This window comes from Equus caballus, chromosome 13 (genome assembly GCF_041296265.1).
Source record: "Equus caballus isolate H_3958 breed thoroughbred chromosome 13, TB-T2T, whole genome shotgun sequence".
Lineage (NCBI taxonomy): Eukaryota > Metazoa > Chordata > Mammalia > Perissodactyla > Equidae > Equus > Equus caballus.
In genome coordinates this window covers 28,914,534-28,934,154 of record NC_091696.1, presented here as the reverse complement: position 1 = coordinate 28,934,154, position 19,621 = coordinate 28,914,534, and the positions used below count along the sequence as shown (strand labels likewise).

The following is a 19,621-nucleotide window of genomic DNA, read 5'->3' as shown; positions in this document are numbered from 1 at the left end:
GGATTATTTCCTGTGCCCTTCTCTGTGTAGCCATGGCACCTACCAGGGAGAGGCCAGACCAGCCAGGCTGTTGCATTTTATTGATGTCCTTTGATTCACTGATTGATCAATATTTGGGGACCCACCACACACCATCACTCTTGGACATAAGGGGCATTAACATTATAAACGCAGAGGTCTTAAGCCTCCAGGAAAATGGGCAAAGGAACCCACTGACGAAGCTAGGAGGGAATATGCTAGGGGACTGGCCATGAGTAAATTGTCCACAGTCATTCAGGTTCTGGTGAGAGGCAGTTTTAGCCCTTTTGAGGAAGTGAATGATTATGTAAAGTGGGGCACGCTAAGAAACAGCTGAGGACAGGAGGCAGCAACTGAATAATTCACTCACTCAGGAGCACTTCAGGCACCTTGTAGTAATAGAGGTCTCTGAAACTTAAGAGGGGAAAAAATTCAGTTAACAGCAGCTCTGAAAGGTAGATCTGAAAGTAGGAACACTGCAGAACATAACGTAGCCTGGAGGTCAACTCCCAGAAGTGAACTGAGATTTTGAATTGTGAGGGATGGAGCTGGGTTCACTTAAAAAAATGATGCACCCCAAATCATGTCCATCTCCTTAAGACAACATGGAGTGGGACGACTGTAGCTAGCTTCAGTCTTTCAGGAAGAGGCAGGGACAGTGACTGAAGCAGAAGAAAAACATTTGCAAGGGAACTGCTTATATTAAGAGAATGGCTCTCACCTCTGACCAATTAATTGGCTATACTAGGGGAACAGTGATATGTACTGCTGACCTGGCCACAGGGAATCCACCCATGTAATGGGTCTATGCCTACATTTCCTTTATCATTCACCTGATTAGAACAGTTAGTTTTCTAAACAAAATTACTGCCCAGGTTACTGAACATTGGCTCCAAAGGCCTGGAGCAACTGGAACCTTTTTAATGAGCAGGTTTGCTAGTGAGCTACTCCTTACATAACTATTTCTCTACAAAAGCTCCTTAGTGAGCTCTGCCAGATCCTCCGGGTGGATGGTAATTTAATATCCAGAGACTATAAACTAGATAGAGACATGTTGACACAACTGTGTCCTTTTGAAAAATGACTATGTTCACCATGTATATACCATACCTAATTTATGACCTTACACTTAAAATACACCACATTTTGGAAGAAAATCACTTTATTCTAATTAATTCACAAATACCAACATCACAGAATCTGGTTAAAGGAGGCCACACAAACATGTGCCCTGCCCCAAACTCAATCCCATCTCAGTGAATAGAAGAACATCCTCTTCCATTGCAATTCTGAAGCAAGGAAACGATTCATCACAGAGGACAGATTTAACGGATGGTTTCACACTTTGTATCTTCATTATCAATTATATTTTTATGCTAAATTAACTCGGTCATGAGAGATGATTTTCCATGTCTTCAATTTGAACTTCTTAATTAGGCTAATCCTGCAAACAGAAAAGGTAAGTTAGAAGAGCACCAGCTGTATATTTAACAAAACAGAAGCCCTCCAAATTATGAAAGGAGGGATGAGGTTATTAGTCTCTTTCATAAGCTACTGAAGGCATCGTGTAATCAACAGAACTTTACTCTACCCTTGCCACAACTGAGGGAAGACAGGGCATATGTGCTTCCAGGGACAGAGTCCTGAAGAAGAAATATAGCCACTTTGGTACTAGCTTTATCAAAGACATGCAATCTCTTAATTTCACAGTTCAACCACCTGAAAGCATTAATTTCTCCCTTATTTCCTACCTAAATAAAGGTGGGAAAATGAAAAAAAGCATCTAAATAGATGGTGAATTCTTAGGAACAAGCGGACTGCTAATATTTCAGGGAGCCTAAATCTCGAGTTCCACTGAGGGACTTAATAAACTTTTCTCTCTCATATAAGATACGGAGAATGCCAATAATATATCAGATGGTGAAATCAGAATGTAATTTCATGTTCATGGCCTTAAGGCTAGATCACTCCCATGCAGTAACCACAAAAGATCTGGCACATTAATCTATACCTGCTAACAAAGAATCAGATTCAGAATATACATGGTGAAAGCTTAAGATAATGACTAGAAATCTCTGAAACAGCTCGTTAGAGTAATTTAAACAAAATCTCCTCTAATTTGTCAGTTTAATTTATTAAACACAGACTCCCTAAGCTCTACTGGGTTCAGGAGTACCATTCAGTGAACTGAGCAGATGCAAGTTCAATCATGGACTGATAATCACCTACCATTTGCAAATCTGCACTGTTTCAGCACCTCGCTGAAACCCTCACAAAGCTTAAGGTCACTCTGGTTCTGGGCGCATTCCAAAAACTGTTTCATTTCATAGTGGCACGGGCCAAACTGCTCCTGCTGCTGGTACACTGGCTGGGTTCCCTGAGGCTCCTGTAAAGACATAGCATTCAGGACCATTGAGAAAGGAAATCACATTTACACCTGAACAAAGAGCAGTATCCAGTGTCTTTGAGGTTAACTGAGGAAACAGAACTAAATCCAGATGCAAACGTAAGTTTCCATCTAGTAACATGGAAAGTGAAAATTTTTAAAAGCAGAAAATAAATCAGCTTTAACTCCAGTTGTAATCAGAAAGATTCAAGAACAAAGATGCAAATGAAGTGAAATGGTTATGTGGGCATCCAAAGACCAGTGGTTCAGTGAAGTTTCTTGGAGGAAAAAATGGGATTACTATTAAAAAATAGATGGGGGGGCGGCCCCGTGGCCTAGTGGTTAAGTTTGGTGTGCTCCACTTTGGCAGCCAGGGTTCAGTTCCCAGGTACAGACCTACACCACCTGTCGGCAGCCATGCTGTGGTGGTGACCCACATACAAGGAAGATTGTCAAATCTTCCTCAGCAAAAAAGAAAAAGAAAAAGAAAGAATGAAAAGAAAAGATGGACAAGAGTTTCAAGTATACCAGAATACAACAAAGTATACTCAGAGTATAGACTATACCATTGAGATTTGTAGAAGTACACTCTATGACGCCTGCACAACAAAATCGCCTAAGGATGCATTTCTCAAAACGTATCCCCATTGTTAAGTGACTTGTGACTGTACTTAACCAAGATTGAGACTGAATTAAAGAGTCATCAAGGGGCCGGCCCTGTGGCCGAGTGGTTAAGTTCATGTGCTCCGCTGTGGCAGCCCAAGGTTTCACCGGTTTGGATCCTGGGTGCAGACATGGCACTGCTCGTCAGGCCATGCTGAGGTGGCATCCTACATGCCACAACTAGAAGGACCCACAACTAAAAATATATAACTATGTACCAGGGGGCTTTGGGAAGAAAATGGAAAACTAAAATCTTAAAAAAAAAAAAAAAAAAAAGAGTCACAAAGACAAAATATTTAAAATAAGGGGAAAATATCAGGTTGAATTGCTATAATTCTACTCCTTGGGAAAAAATATAATTTGTATAATACTTGCTGATGCTGGCCTGAGGCACTAATTCAACTGCCAAATGTGGCTTTTGATAAACCATTTTCTGTTAACAGCATTATAGATTCTAAAATTACAGAAAGTTATGTTTTTTTCATAAGAGACACCCATTTAAGGGAAATGCCCAAAATCTTACCTGGTAAGTGATGTCAGGCCTTGAGGGCTCAGCATTACTTCCTCCACTGAAGCCCCCAGTGATGGCATGACCTAGCGTGTGGCCAACAGCAGAGCCCACAGCCACGCCAGCAGCAGTGGTTGCCATCTGGGCCATCAGACCTGGCTGCCGGGGTGCAGCAGCAGGTGAGCCAACAGCGGATGGTGGAGCTGGTGCTGGTGGCTGGGCTGCTGGCGCTGGCCTAGGCGCAGCTCTCATCTGAGGTGACCGGCTGTGAAAGAAAAGAACACAAAGTATGAAATTCCCACTTCCAACCAGGTTTGGAGATTGTCAACTTAAAAACCTTGTTTATTAAAATAAACCTCAGGATTTTCATTTTAAATTATTAAACACAAATATTATAAACATACAAGAAAACTTTACAGAACACAATTCCCCAATTTATATCATTTTCTCTCTTTAACCTTTCGTGAAGGTTGTAATCAAGTATAAACTATCTTTTCCTGCCTTTTTGCAACTATTTCCATGTATTCACATAGCCCACAGTATCACTAAAGAGCATAGCTATTCAAGTATTTCATAAAAGCTATAAAATATTAAGAGTTTAAGAGATCCTTGGAGAATTCATCCATTCAAATATTAGGGATAAGTATTGTAGGTGTTGGGAATATAACTGTTAATAAGAGACAAACACCTCTGCCTTCACAGAGCTGACATTCTATTGAGGGATCAAACACATAAAATAGGTCATATGGATTAAGTGTTACAGAAAAAATATCAAGAGAGGAAGCACGGTGGGGACCTCACAATTTTAGGATAGTCAGCAGAGGTCTACCAACAGGGGAGTTGGTAACATTTGAATGAAGACGTGCAGACAGTCACGTGGGGAAATAATCCAGTCCAATTCCTTCATTTCACAGATTAAACTGAAGCCCAGTAAGTGGAAGTGACTTGCCTGAACTGTTACACCAAAACTAATTTCAACTATTTCCCATCTGTAGGACGTTTGGATGCTTCCAACCATTTCACCCGGTATATCCAGTGCCGCTTTAAAAATCTTCACATATAACAGGCTCCATCTGCCCATTTTTAGATCGTTTCCTTGAGTGCCCTTCTCTCAAATAAGGCTAGATCAAAAGTTTGACTTCACTTCCTATCAGGTGGCATCTGGCATAACTTTATAACAACATGGTTTCCGGTCCCTTATAGAAGCTTCTTTCTATAAGTGAAGCCCTTCCCTACAATACTAGCATACTGTGTGAACACAATCCATCTTCGTCCGGAGAAACAATGTGGTACTGTGCTAAATGTCCTCAATCTGTCCTCGGAAGACTCGGGTCTGAGACCTGGCTTTCCTACTTACTGGCAGCACGACCTTGGACAAGTCACTTATTCTGAGTCTCCAGTTTCTTTATCTCCGTAAAAGAGGAATAACATCTATCTCCAAAGTTATTATGAGGTGTAATTGGCAGTATATTTTTAAAGTATTTTACGAACTAGAAAACGTCATGTACACGTGAGGCTTTAGTGACTGTCCCCTACTGGGCCGAATGCTCATTGCTCATGGTTGGTGCTGAAACATTATTCGTCATTCAAATGCGCTCATTTCCCCGAGTACATTACTTTTTTTTGTTTGTGCTATTTTTGACGTTTACACTTACAAAGTCCAGCTCTTTCTAGAACTTCCCTGTGTCGTTTTTTTTTTAGGAAGATCAGCCCTGTGCTAACACCTGCTGCCAATCCTCCTCTTTTTGCTGAGGAAGACTGGCCCTGAGCTAACATCCATGCCCGGCTTCCTCCACTTTATATGTGGGACGCCTGCCACAGCACGGCGTGCCAAGCAGTGCCATGTCCGCACCAGGATCCGACCTGGCGAACCCGGGTCGCTGAAGTGGAACGTGTGCACTTAACCGCTGCGCCACCGGGCCGGCCCCTAGAACTTTCCTATTTTAACTTAAAATGAGCTTTATCTTCAGTAATAAGTCATGGACATTCGAAATTAGGAATTTTGCCACAAACGGGAAATCCAGCCAAAGCCCATTTACAACCACCTTGCGGCGAGCGGGGGCGGGCCCACGCCACACCGGCCTCCGCCAGCCGACCCCCGCCGCGCCGAGGCCTAAGCGAGGCCTCCCTCCGCGTCACGGCGCCGGCAGGGCCCGAAGCCCCGCGGTGGCCTCACCTAGCCGGAGGGGCCATGCGGGAGGTGCGGCTTCGGCTTCCACGCGGCATCGCAACCGGGCGTCGGTTCTGCGTCTACGAGTGCGAGGCTCGGAGGACACCACCGCAGCAGCTGCGGAGCAGGAGAACGGAAGACGGGAGACGGGACTGGCCTCAGCGCGGACCAATCAGCGCACAGGCAGAGGCCTTCCGCTCGCCAACGGGTCCGCCGGCCCTGAAGGTCACGGGACGAGCAGGACGTCACAGCGGCGCCTGGCCGTGTGCGGTCGGCGTCATGAGCTCGGCGCCAGGCCGATTTAGAAAACCGGAACTTTCTGAGGTTGTTCCGCAAACCGTGTCCTTCGAGCCTAGAGTGAGTCGCTTCCTAGGGCTCAAGGACATCGCTGCTTCTTTCAAACTGTTGTAATAACAGGGTAGGTTAAATCCAACCTTGAGAGTGACTCAGATTTCTCGCGTGACTGCTACAGGACCTTGGGCAAGTTACTCAACTTTCCTCAGCATTAAGCTGCTTACTTGGGTAAATGTTTTAGGAGGCCGGGATCAACAGAGCTGAGTCGGTTCTATTTTGCGTTTCTCGTCTGTGGACCCAGTCCCCAGATTAAATTTAGACAGTAACAATGCCTTACATTTATGTTATTACCATACATTTTCCACCCCTTTTCATATATATTACAGAATTTATGCCCATAATTGGGATAGTATTCATTCACTGATAATTAAAATGTTCTGCATAATTTACAAGTGTTAACTAGATCCTGGAGATAACAGCACCAAATAAAACAAAACTACCTTCGTGGAGTTTCATTCGGGGCGGGGGGAGACACAAATACTTAAATCAGGTGGTGACTACATGAAGCAAAAGCAGGGTAAGGGAGCTAGGGAGTTAGAGGTGGGAGAGGGCAGCCTTTGAACGGAGTCCTTCAGGAAGTGGGGAAGCAAACCACGTGTTTGTCAGCGGGGAGAGCACTCCGGGCAAGAGGGAACAGTCATTGCAAAGGCCCCATGGGTCTGTGCTTCAGTGCTCCTTGCTGTGAAATGCTTTTAACAGTAACGTTTTGGCGCCTCTGCAATAGGGGAAAAGTTGACTAGTGGCATTTCATGGGGGGCTTCATGGGAAAGTCCTTGGGGGTGGGGTGGGATTTATGGAGGAAAGAGAGCAGAGGTGGAACCTTCATTTCTGCTTGGATGTCAATCAGAAATTTCTCCCTCACCAAAGGTAGCAGAGTTGTACACAGCCTTTCCAGCAACAGCAGAATGTTTGTGGCACCGAGGGGTAAACGATGCAAAAACCTTTTGTGAAAAACAAAGTTTTATTTTCACAGAACTTTTTAAATGAAACCTTTAAAAATGGTAAGTGTTTTTACTTGCCTTTGGATAATTCATAAGCAGAGATGGAGAAAAGGAAACTTATAAAGGACATCCTGGCACAAGGAGAGCTTAGAATGAGCAAAACATTGGACAATCAAGACAGACCAGAACAGGGATAATTTTAATTGTACTTGGCTAATTCATTAATTCCTAGATTGAAGAGAGAATACTGAATGTTTGTACAAGGTTATTTAGTGATAGTAAAAGATTACCAACAACTTAAATTCCTGTCAGTAGAATACTGGTAAAAATAAAAAAAAAAATTATGGCACATTCACACAATATGCAGCTATATAAAAAGAATAAGGAGCTTCTCTATATTGATATGAAATGATTTCCAAGATAAAAAACTTCTTATTCCATAGTGATTTTGGTCATTCTCAACAAATTCACTTATGGTGATCAAAATTTGAACAAAGAACTCTTGCAGATATGTGGCTGAATGGACTCTTGATGACTGCAATAAAAATTCTACTTAAATTAGGTGGTAGATATCAGAGGTTTTAAAATTGTGCAAACCCTGTTCCAAAAATTCCATGTCTAGTAATTTAAGAAACAGTCATGAATGTAGAAAGAAATTGGCTATAAGGATGTTCATTTAACAAAATGTATAAAATAGGCAAAACCTGTAAATAAGTGTTCTACAATATAGAATTAAATAAGTTATAATACATACAAATGAAGAAATATACTGTCCAGCCATTTAAAATGTTATGAAAGAATACCTGACATGAAAAATATTTTCAGAATATATTAAGTGAAAGAGCAGGTTACAAAATAGTATACATAGGATGTTTCTATTTTGAAAAAGTTCATATATATTTTCATATATATTTTAAAGACTGGAACCCAAATAGTGATGTTATCCCTTGGATAGTGATCTCTTTCTTCCCTTTTTTTTTTGCTTGTTCATAAGTTTCCAATTTGTCTATAATGAACACACTTATAATAATTAAACATACCATGGTGGTGTAAAACAGATCCCTTCAAAAGGTGGAGCCTCATTCCTCTCCAACCTCATGAGACCCTGAGCTAGAACCATCCAGTTAAGTCACTCCAAAATTCTTCACCCACTGAAAGAGATAATTGTTTTAAGCCACTAGATTTTGGAGTACTTTGTCACATAGCAATAGGTAACCAATACACATAATTTCTACGGTGACCATAATTAAATTTAAAAAGTTCTAGTATCTAAAATGAGCAAAACCTAGTTAGAAGACCTTATAGAATGTTGCTTTAACATGGCTCATGCCTGTCTGGGTATGCTGTAGTTTAACAGCAGGAATTGTGTAGGAACTGAGATGTTTTAAGACATTAAGGTCCTTAGACTAAATGTAGCTCTTCTTTGGATAACTAAGACATATGAATATAGTGCTTTGCACATATCAGACAAAATAGAATTAAAAAATGAATGAATTTAACTGTTGATTTAAAAGTACAAAATACTATATAAACAAGTGGTTTTTGTATTAAGTTCTAAAGGATTTCAAAGGAATGGACATTAAATGTGGATGAAGGCTTGAGAGAGAGAGTGGCACTTAAGTGCAGGTGGAATTAGTTTCAGAAAGATTAAAGTTGGAAAGGGGAAAAGGGCATGCTCAGTAGGACATCACAGATTCAAATGAAGAAGTAGAATTGAATATGGTGAATTTAGAGTACAGAAGACCTGTGTCAAGAACCAGAGTGTGTTTTTGGAAGTTGTGGGAAAGAAATTTAAGAAAATTCCATAGATGATTTCCAGCACAATATAAGGAAACTAGGCTTTTTATCCTCCAAGGTTAGAGGAGTCATTGAGGGTTTTTATATGATTAAAATGGTCTTCAGGAATATTAATCTAGACGTGGTGTCTGAGACATAGCAGAGGGAGACTAGGGGTAAGGAAAAAAATCCTGAAGGCTAAAAAAGTGGCAAAGGGAACATTATTACAAATTATTTGAGTACCTATTATATACCAGGCACTAAGAGTATTACATGCATTATTTCATTTACACCTCACAAGAACTCTTGAAATAGGTACTGTCTTATCCCCATTTTGTGGGTAAGGAAACAGATGCTTAGAGTTTAAGCAACTTGCCCAAGTCCATACAGGTGTTTGACACCAAAGCCAGGACTCCTACTGTACCATGCTGCCTGGACATTGGTGACATTTTAAAAGAATTAATGTAGTGAAAGAATTTAAGACTTCCAGACTAGAGAGGAAGGAGAGGGGATTGTGTTGTGTAAATTTAAAAATTGTTACCATTTATTGAGCACCTATTGTGTGCCAGGCCCTTAAGTGTGTCAGATGTTTTATATAAATTTTATCTCTAACCCACCGTTTGGCATGGTAATCCAATGTCATTCCCATTTTACAAATGAGAAACCTTAAGCTTGTGGGAACTTGAAACTCAGAAGTTTGCTGAATGCCAGAGCGATGAACAGTCATAGCTAGGATTAATATTCAGGTTGCTCCTCCCAGCACACCACTGCTCTCTCCTAACCAAGGACTCACTGCTGGGCAGAGGCCAGACAATGCACACTGAAGAGAAAGGGAAGCTACCTTCCCGTATTCTGCATAATGTTTAAACTGTAACTCAACTCTTGTCTTTGGAATGTGGAGTTTGTGTGTGGTTCTGAACCACAGAATGTCGTCTACAGTTGAGAAAAACTATGATGCTGGAAAGAGTGAATGCTTTTGCTATCTGTTATGCCTGGTCGTCTTTCTAACTAGCTGTTATGACCTCTGGAAAGTTACCTGAACTCTGGGATAACTTTGGGTCAGTAGTGCAGAGACTAGCAACTGTTCTAGTATTCACAGCTACAATTTAAAATATCCCTACTTTGGCAAATATTAAACCTGCCCAGTAGCGTGACATTTGTGTTGAAATCTTGTACAAATTCCTTTCTTGCTCTTCCCCTATTCATCTTTGTGCCCTCTTCTTTACACGTAAGAATTCAAGTATTTGTGGATTTTAAAAGTTACCATAGCAAGTGAAAAAAAAAAAGTTAAAATGCCATTCTTGCTGCTCTCTTTTAATTAAAAACCCTAAAAAGGCATACCCACTTGGATGTTACTTAATAATCACTAAGGAGCAGATACTGAAGCAGTAAACTTAAGCGATGTCAAAAAGAAGTTCTGTTGACCAACATCGATTCTCTCCCCTTTAGGACCAGTTACCGCTGGAGGTAGAGAAAATACTTTTATCAGGTCCTTCGGGTATCCTGTAGAAAATCAGACAAAAACAAAAATTTCTTTAATCCCTGCATAAATACAGGAAGTAAATCCTTCACTTTTTTTGTTGTTGTTAAGGAAGATTAGCCCTGAGCTAAAATCCGCTCCCAATCCTCCTCTTTTTGCTGAGGAAGACTGGCCCTGAGCTACTATCTCTGCCCATCTTCCTCCATTTTATATGTGGGACGCCTGCCAGCATGGCTTGAAGAGCAGTGCATACGTCCGCACCCAGACGGAACCTGGGAACCTCAGTCTTCCAAAGCGGAGCGCAGACCGTAACCACTACGCCACCCCGCGGCCCCAGTTCACATGTATTTTTAAAAAGATGTTTTCTAGCCATTTCTACCCAACTGCAAAATTCCAAAAGGTGGAGTTTTCACTATTCCACTCGCAGCAGGGAGATAAATTGGGGGCTTACGGGGTTCAGCTATAACTCGCTAACGCGGGGCAGACTCAGAACGGGGCGACTCTGCCTGAGTCGAGTCGCAGGGGGCCCGAGGGGAGCGGGGCCGCGGTGGCGCAGGGCGCTAGCGGGGCTTCCCTGGGCCCAGGCCCGTCGCAGCCCGCACGTACCGGCGCTCAGGGGAGGCGAGTGCGCGGCCGTGGCTGCAACTGGCGCTGGCGACGCTTGCGCTGGCCGTTGACGAGCTTCTGCGCGATCTTGCGCTCGTGGCCGCCGGGCACCGGCCGGTTGGTGCGCAGTTCCCGCTCGCGCCGCGTCCGGCCCTTGCTGCGCCCAGCCCCGGAGGCCGGGAAGTCGCGCAGGTAGTAGTAATCCAGGCAGTCGTAGAGCTCCTCCTCGGAGTTTACGGCCGGCCGCGCCTCCGGTGGCGACGGTTGCCCCCTAGCCTGGGCGCTGAGACCCGCTGGGTTCATCGCCCCGGGCCGCCGGGCCTTCGGGCCGCCAGCCCGCGCGTGCGCGCGCTTCTGGAGGACCCCGCCCCGGGTTTCGATTGGCTCTGCCGGCGGGGGCGGGACCTACGGTGACGTCACAGAGCCCGGTTGGAGCGCGGCGCGAGGCCTCTGCTCTCCAGTCCCGTGACCCGGGACTTCTTCTGCCGCCCGGGCGTGTGCGCCGCTGGTGCGAGAGGGGCATTTGGGAAAATCCGAGCGAGCACTTTGTTGATATCGGTCAAAAATAGAAAACTACCCAAGTGTCAACAATGAGGGACTGCTTGAAGAAAATGCGGGGATGTGCATTCCTCCGGAGGACTTTTATCAGCAAAAAACATTTTCTTAGGCTGTTTAATGACATGAGAAAGTGCTCAATAATGATGTAAAGTGAAAAATTACCTTCTGAAGAAAATCTCGGTATCCCAGTAACGTATTTTGAAAACATCTGTCTATATAAAAGACTGAAAGGAAATTCATCAAAATGCTAAAAGTATTTCTGGCTGGTAGGGCCAGTTCTTTTTCCTTTTCACAGTCCACGTTTTTGATAAAGAGTATGAATTAATTGTATTAAGCTAGCGATGAAGAAGGAGAAGGCACCCTGCCTGCTGCAAGGCCCGGAACCGCGCGCAATTTCGGATTATCCGCGGGTACTCAAGTCCTCGGGTCAGGAGATGTTAAGCGTGATAACTTCATACGCTGGCAATTTGGGGTGACGGTCGAGAGTCGAGAGTGGCGGCGTGGAGGGGTCGGGGGACGACCAGTGCGAACCAAGCGTCCCGATCGCCAGTCCCGGCTGTGCCCGCCCCGGCTCATGGGGGGAAGCGTGCTCAGGAGAGCAGCGGAGGCAGAGGAAGCGGCCGGGTGAGCTCGCTCAGAGAAGGCCGGCCTGCCCGCTCTCGGAGGGCTGCGGCACCGCGGAGCGGAAGTCATTACGCCCCGCTGCCGCCCGGGCTCTGCGGGGACTCCCAGGTCTAATTACCTAATTACTGCCTCCCTGGAGCTCTCAGGGAGTTATTGCGAAGAAGGCCTTTGTTTTGGTTTGGTGTAAGTAGCGCAGATAATTCTCTTCCCACGGATGTTGCAGCTACTCTCTCGGATATTTTCTTTTTAATAGAGCAAAAATAATTCCCTGCTTTAAAGAAGAAGAAAAAGCCTTCTCAGTGTCCCCCAAAATAATCCATAACCAATCTATAAGTGAAAATTTGGGTGAGTTTATTCTGAGCCAAAATCTGAGGACCACGGCCCAGGGCCTTTCTTCCCAAAGGAAGGGCACCAAAGAAGTGGGGTGTACAGAGTGGTTATATACCCCCAAAGAGGATGTTTCACATATGATTCAAATGTCCGGAGACTGCTCTCGGCACAGTGATTGATGGACACAGCAGGTAGGTCTGCTGTCTCCGTAGACACAGCAGGATGGCAGGTCTGTTGTCTCCAGCTGGGTGGTCACAGGTGAGCACAGCAATCAGTTCCTAGCCTAGGGAGAGATGCTTATCCCTACGGAAATGCCAATGTGGGGGAAAGTTGCACCTTTATCTTAAGGCCGTTTGTAAATGTTTACAGCAGATATACAATGCATGCTCAACGGCTATGTCAGGCCATTTTGGAAAAAACAAAGTCTGGCCAAATTAGGTTTACACCAAATGGCTTCCTCATATACTCCAATATAGTCTATTGCTTGCCATTTCTGTTTGTCGTCAGATATTTGATCTTGCTTAGTTTCTGTGTGTGACCAAGTTGCCACTATGACTTATTTTTTTGGCACTCTGAAGCTGTATCCCTGATGTATACCATGCTCTGAGGGCAATTTTGGTGGTTCCTTAAATGAAAAAGTCACAGGAGAGTGTTTTTAATAAAACACCAAAGGGATTTTCTCTTCCACCCACATGTCGTACCTCTGCTCTTGGGAGAGAGAGAAATGAGTATCTATCCCTATGCCACTCTCCCATACATTCTCTCTTTTTAAAAAATCTGTTTACGGCCCAGCCCTGTGGCACACTCCACTTTTGCAGCCCCAGTTCATAGGGTTTTTGGATCCTAGGCTCGGACCTACACCACTTGTCAGCCATGCCGTGGCAGGGACCCACGTACGAAATAGAGGAAGATTGGCACAGACGTTAGCTCAGGGCTAATCTTCCTCAGCTAAAAAAAAGAAAAAATCTCTTTAGCATTTTTCATTATGAAAATATTCAGACATTCTCAAAAGTGAAAAGAACAGATCAGTGAACTCCCATGTCCCATCCACAGATTCAACAATTATCAAGACCCTGTCACATTTGCTTTATGTATCCCTGTTTGCTCTACTGTAGCATTTTAGATCAAATCACAGATCTTATGTCATTTCATTCCTATATATCTCAAAATACAGCTCTAAAAAGCTAGGCATTTCTTATATAACCACAATGCCATTTTCATATATTAGAAAATCAACTGGTCCTATTATTTTCAAGTACCCATTCCAGAATCAAATTTCTCTGATTGTCTAAAAGACATCCAAATACATTCAACTCAGAATACATACACGATCCACACAAAATCTACAAAATTCGCTCGTATGGCTTTTAAGTCTCATATTCTAGGGCAATCCCCTGCCCTTTTCATTTGCTGACATTGACTTGTTGCAGAAACTGGGTCAGTTGTCCTGTAAAATGTTCCACTTTGTGGATTTGCTTGCTTCCTTATTGTGTCATTTAACTTGTTCCTTTCTTTCATTTTCTGTAATTTAGGTTGGATCTACAGACTTACTTATACTCAGATTCAATTTTGGGGGCAAGAAAACTTTGTAGGAAGTGATGTGTGTTGGCATCATGCCAGGAAACACACAATGGCTCATTGTCCTAATTTTAGTGCTGCTAAGACCAATCATTGCGCTCAGGTGGTGACAGCCTGTCCCAATTGCAAAGTTCCACATTAAACTTTTATCTCATGGTTTCATCTATAGTTCATTGCTTTATTTGCTATTGTGTTCATTTGCTATTATTTAATTAGGGGTTGCAAAATGGTAATTTTCTAACTCCATCATTCCTTCCACATTTATTAGCTAGAATTCTTTCCCTCAGGAACCAAGACTATATGGTTACCCTGAAATACATTTGACAGGAGAGGCAAGACAAATGCTTAATTCTTCCCCTTTAGAGGTGGCTTTTCATGGGTTCAAATGGACTTTACTTTTTTTTTTCTTGAGAATCATTATGAACTCGTGAATTTTTAAAAACAGTGTGTTTCAGTCAATTTTATTCATTTTCATTCTTTTTGAATGCTCGAATTGTTCCATATTTGGCCAGTGGGAGCACCGTGTGATTCCTGAGTTCTTTTGATGTTAACCTAGTTGTCTTGGAGAGTGTTTTCTGGTAAACTAAGATGTCCAGGCTCATCCTGTACATTTGTTGCCCCAGACCTGGGATCAGCCCTTCTTCAAGGAGTCTTTGATCTTTTCAATGTGGCGAATGGATTCAGAGACAACAGTATCAGTGCTAAAAGTATTACATCCCTTGATCTTTACAAGAACCCTGTGAGATATCACTGTCCCAATTTTCCAAATGAGGAAACAGTTTAACAAGTTTCCCAAAGTTATATAACTAATAAAAAGCAGAGCCAGACTAAGACTGAGATCTTCTGACCCCTGGGTAATTATTCCTTCCATTTTACTGTGCCTCTTAGTGTGAACTCATTGCTTTTCAGTTCACAGAGAGATTGCTAAATATCCGTGTCCTCCTAGCTTCTGAGATGATATTTAAAAGCTGGTGCCACCATCTTTCTTGGTCTCCTGCCCAAGGACTCTAAGTAATGCTAATAACGTCATTGGAGTAAGATTTTAAAATGGACTTTGTTTAGTGGTTTGACTCCAGACCCAGGGGACAAACAACTAAACAATCACGCTTCAGGAGCAAACTTCAATTCCTTATATTAGCATAGCTATGAACAGATTGTAAAGCTCAGTCTCATTACTTTCTCACTGAATCATTGCAACTACTTCATGAGGCAGTGGAAAGAGAAATAGAGATTCAGCCAGGTCACATGGCTTGCCTAAGGTCCATGGTGGGTTAACCTCCTGTATCTGCATTTGAGCCTTAGCAGAACTGGCTTCTGTCCCTGAGGTCCCTCAGTTAGAAGTTAAATGACACTCGTTTGCAAACTTGAAGCTGGCTACAACTTACATTCAACACTTCTCTCTCTTCCTCATTTATTCATGCTTTTGCATTATTTGTGTATTTGTCTAGCTCCTCTGTAAGATTAGAAACACCTTTGCCCTCCATCTTCAGCTCACAGTACATGTAAATGTCTGTTAAATAAATAAATATATGGGTATATAAACAACCAAACCATTAAAACCTATTAATGAAAGTGAACAAACTGTAAATAGCTATTTAAGCCACATTCATTCATTCAAAATATATTTATTAAACATGTACCATGTGCTAGATATTGTTTTAGACTTTCAGGATAAAGTTCCCCGCTCTCATGCAGTTTCTATTCTTGTGGGAGGAGGCAGACAATAAAAAAATATACCTCTTGGTGATAAGTGCAATTAAGGAATATGAAACATGGGAATGTCATGAATATGATACTTCAGACAGACAGGTTAGAAGATCTCTTTGAGGAGGTGGCACTTGAGCAAAGGTCAAAATGAAAAGAGCAAAAGTGACATAAGCAAAATGGTGGACTAGGAAGCTCCAAGCCCTTGTTCCCACATGAAACAAAAAAAACCCCAACACCCTCCCCACCCTGAAACTGGCTAAAGTAACCTTATAGGAGCTCTGGAAAACAGTCAGTGTCTACAGCAACTAGGTAAATACTCCATCAAGAAAAAGTCACATTTGGGGCCAGCCTGGTGGTGCAGCAGTTAAGTGCACACGTTTGGCTTTGGCAGCCCAGGGTTCACCAGTTTGGATCCCAGGTGCGGACATGGCACCACTTGGCAAGCCATGCTGTGGTAGGCGTCCCACATATAAAGTAGAGGAAGATGGGCATGGATGTTAGCTCAGGGCCAGTCTTCCTCAGCAAAAAGAGGAGGATTGGCAGCAGATGTTAGCTCAGGGCTAATCTTCCTCAAAAGAAAAGAAAAAGAAAAAGTCACATTCAAAACAGCAGGAAATTTTCTGTTTTTACTTGCTTTTGCCTCACACCTTCCTTGGCACAGCAATGGTTTTGGTCTGGAGGAGGCAGCAGCCCAGTTCCAAATTCCCTCCCTCAAACCAGAGGAAGCAGAGCAGACCTTATTTGCAACATTCTAACCTGTCTTGGGGCTGAAGGACTGGTATCTATTTTGTCTCACTGGAGGCTCAGGTGGAAAGTTTGTGGGCACCACTCAGGAAAGCTGCAGGGGGACTACAGACCCACAGAGGCCTGGGGGAAGAGATTACAGGTGGAAACATACAATAGACCATGTCAGGCCTGAAAGAGAAGCTGGATGATATTCTGGAAAATTAAGACATTGAAAAGCAGCTGTGTATATGGGGGAATTGATAAAGCTGCTCAAACCCAGGGAAGTCACCTGTTCAGAAAAGACCTGCAAAGACCATCAGCTTTCACCTTAGGTTGATCTCAAGGCTCAGAGTAGACCCAGATAACTAGGGAAGGACTGCTCCAGCATAGAGCTTTATCATTATTTATTATTTGTGTCTTTTTTTCCAGTGGTTACCATGCAGTTTGTATTCAAAATCTTCGAGATAAGATAGTCTGTTTTCTTTTTTTTTATAAAGATTTTATTTTTTTTCTTTTTCTCCCCAAAGCCCCCCAGTACATAGTTGTATATTCTTCGTTGTGGGTCCTTCTAGTTGTGGCATGCGGGACGCTGCCTCAGCATGGCCTGATGAGCAGCGCCATGTCTGCGTCCAGGATTCAAACCAACGAAACATTGGGCCGCCTGCAGTGGAGCACACGAACTTAACCACTCGGCCACAGGGCCAGCCCCAGATCTGTTTTCTGATGGCCTCTTATTTCCTTGGACTAAACCGATTCAGTCCCTTTCCTCTTCCCCTCCTAAGTTGTTTTTTTCACATCTTATTCCATCTGGTTTTGTGAGTCTGTGGTTAAAATGACAAGATTATCTTTGTTTTTGGTGTTTTCCTTCCCTTTATCTATAATGTTATAATTGAGTTTTTGCCAACTTGTTCTGATGTATACCTACAATTTTCTGATTTTGTCTACCTATTTATCTCCTTACTCTGTGCTTTGTAACCCCTTTCTGCCTTTTTTTTTTTTTCCAGGTATGAGGGCCTTCTTGAGGATTTCTTATAGGGAGGTCTTGTGGTTACAAACTTCCTTAGCTTTTGTTTATCCAGGAAAGTTTTTATTTCTCCATCATATCTGAAGGATATTTTTGCTGGATAGAGTATTCTTGGCTGAAAGTTTTTGTCCTTCAAAGATTTGAATATGTCATTCCAGTCTCTCCTAGCCTGTAAAATTTCTGCATAGAAATCCCCTGAAAGCCTGGTAGGGGTTCCTTTGTAGATTATTTTCTTCTGCCTTGCTGCCCTTAGTATTTTTTCTTTGTCATTCAATTTTGCCAGTTTTACTACTCTATTTCTTTCAGCAGGTCTTTTTTACATTGACATATTTAGGAGATCTGGTAGTGTCTTCCACATGGATTTCCTTCTCTTTCCCTAGGTTTCGGAAGTTCTCTGCCATTATTTCTTTGAACAAGCTTTCTGCTACATTCTCCTCTTCTCCTTCTTGAATACCTATAATTCTTATGTTGCATTTCTAATTGAGTTAGATATTTCTTGGAAAAATGCTTCATTTCTTTTTAGTCTTAGTTCTCTCTCCTCCTCTGTCTGGAGCATTTCAATATGTCTATCCTTGATTATGCTGATTCACTCCTCTATGATGTCCCCTTGAGTTTTCAGGGAATCCATATTTTGTTTTATCACATCAATTGTGTCTTTCATCTTAATATTTCTCATTGATTCTTCTTTATAGTTTCAATCTCTTTTGTGAAGTAGCTCCTGAACTCATTGAAATGTTTCTCTGCATTCTCTTTTAACTCGTTGAATTTTTTGATGATCCCTATTTTGAATTCTCTGTCATTTAGATTACATATTTCTGTGTCTTCAGGACTGATTTCTGGGTACTTGTCATTTTCTCTCTCGTATGGAGATTTAACATAATTTTTTATAATGCTGGAGGGCGTGACTTTGTTCTTTCACATCCTGACATCGTTTGGTCACAATTACCACCTATCACCACTGGATGAGGGTCAAGAGCTGTGTATTCTCAGCCCTCTGAATTCCACCAGGATCCCAGGGATCCCAGGCACTGGAGCCAGCTCTGGGTGGGTGGGGGGGAGGGGAGCTTTCTTCTGCATGCTCTTGTGGGCTTACTCATTCTGCTCTAGCTATCTGCTCTCCTGGGGTGTTGGCTTGATGAGCTGTCACCTCAGTAGGGGCTTTCCCCTAGGCTACAAGGGACCTTGGGGATCTTTGATGTTCCAGTGAATGAGCGTCCCCTCCCCACTTCCTTCCCTCTTGGAGGCTACATGAAGTACCAGATTGCAGTCTTTTGCAGGGGGAGCGAAGTTTTCTCTTACCCCATTCCACCTCATCAGAGGGAGTCTCCAGCCTCTCCACCCTCCGATGTGTGGCTGTGTGGGTTTCTCAGACATCTTTTGTGTTGTGTGGATGTCCTCTGTTGGAGTATGAATGTCTTTTTTGTTGTGTGGTGGAGGGGCTGGATTGCCAGGAGAACTCACTCCACCGTGATGCTGACGTCACTGTCTTATGGCCATTCTTGCATTTGTGGTTTTTGGCAAGTGAAAGCTAAATGATATCCTGTCAAGCTGGATGAACCAAAGTTTCCCAGTAGCTGGAATAGAGAAAAATGATAGACAGATGTGTTCCATTCAGCACCTATAGCCCAGCATGTTGACCTCCAAACCTATGCCCCAGACGCCACCCTGCACTGCTGGTAGCTCTAAGGTGAAGCTTTTGTTTTGTAAGTGCCAACTGGCAATAGTTCACAACAGTAAGTGAAGTAGTAAACACTTTATGAATAAACTCTCTGTTCCCAATTCCAGCATAACTTGGATTGGATAATCATCTTCAGGCAGATTTCAATATGCCACAATCCTAACCATATCTTAAAGTGAACAGTACAGTTCCACTAAGATAAAGAGTTGATCCTTTCAAACGGGCTTTCAAAAATTGCCTATGGCCAGTGTTGGTAATGTATGAGTTCTTTTTTTTTTTTAAACATTGGAACCTGAGCTAACAGCTGTTGCCAATCTTCTTTTTCTTTTTCTGTTTTTTGTCCCCAAATGCCCCCAGTCCATAGTTGCATATTTTAGTTGTGGGTCCTTCTACTTGTGGCATGTGGGACACCGCCTCAGCGTGGCCTGATGAGTGGTGCCAAGTTGGCACCCAGGATCCGAACCAGCGAAACCCTGGGCCGCTGAAGCAGAGTG

General features: G+C 43.0%; 2 protein-coding genes and 1 long non-coding RNA gene across 5 annotated transcripts in view; 1 reads left to right on the top strand and 2 right to left on the bottom strand.

The window, feature by feature from the left end:
* Positions 1–1,162: 1,162 nt before the first annotated feature.
* Positions 1,163–8,190, bottom strand: CHCHD2 (coiled-coil-helix-coiled-coil-helix domain containing 2). Of its 2 annotated transcripts, XM_070231814.1 has the most exons (6): positions 8,081–8,190; positions 6,962–7,040; positions 5,752–6,147; positions 3,591–3,840; positions 2,248–2,404; positions 1,163–1,462 (listed from the first exon to the last, which is right to left on the bottom strand). In XM_070231814.1, exons 3-6 carry the CDS (start codon positions 5,799–5,801, stop codon positions 1,452–1,454), a joined length of 468 nt encoding a protein of 155 aa, XP_070087915.1. In that variant the 5' UTR covers positions 5,802–6,147; positions 6,962–7,040; positions 8,081–8,190; the 3' UTR covers positions 1,163–1,451. The 2 variants fall into 2 exon arrangements, with proteins under 2 accessions (XP_070087915.1, XP_001499624.1); XM_001499574.6 differs by lacking the exon at positions 8,081–8,190 and having other exon boundaries at positions 6,920–7,040.
* On the bottom strand, positions 8,010–14,152 carry NUPR2 (nuclear protein 2, transcriptional regulator). 2 transcript variants are annotated; one of them, XR_011424223.1, is made up of 3 exons: positions 10,903–14,152; positions 10,158–10,319; positions 8,010–8,191 (listed from the first exon to the last, which is right to left on the bottom strand). XR_011424223.1 is itself a non-coding variant. In NM_001433598.1 (2 exon segments), a coding segment is annotated over 1 exon segment (297 nt). In that variant the 5' UTR covers positions 11,206–11,296; the 3' UTR covers positions 10,110–10,319; positions 10,903–10,908.
* LOC111776210 (uncharacterized) overlaps positions 12,542–19,621 on the top strand; it is a 52,629-nt gene continuing 45,549 nt past the window's right edge. The window contains exon 1 of the long non-coding RNA XR_002812209.2: positions 12,542–12,672. This is a non-coding gene — a long non-coding RNA (uncharacterized lncRNA). The remainder of the gene's footprint in view (positions 12,673–19,621) is intronic.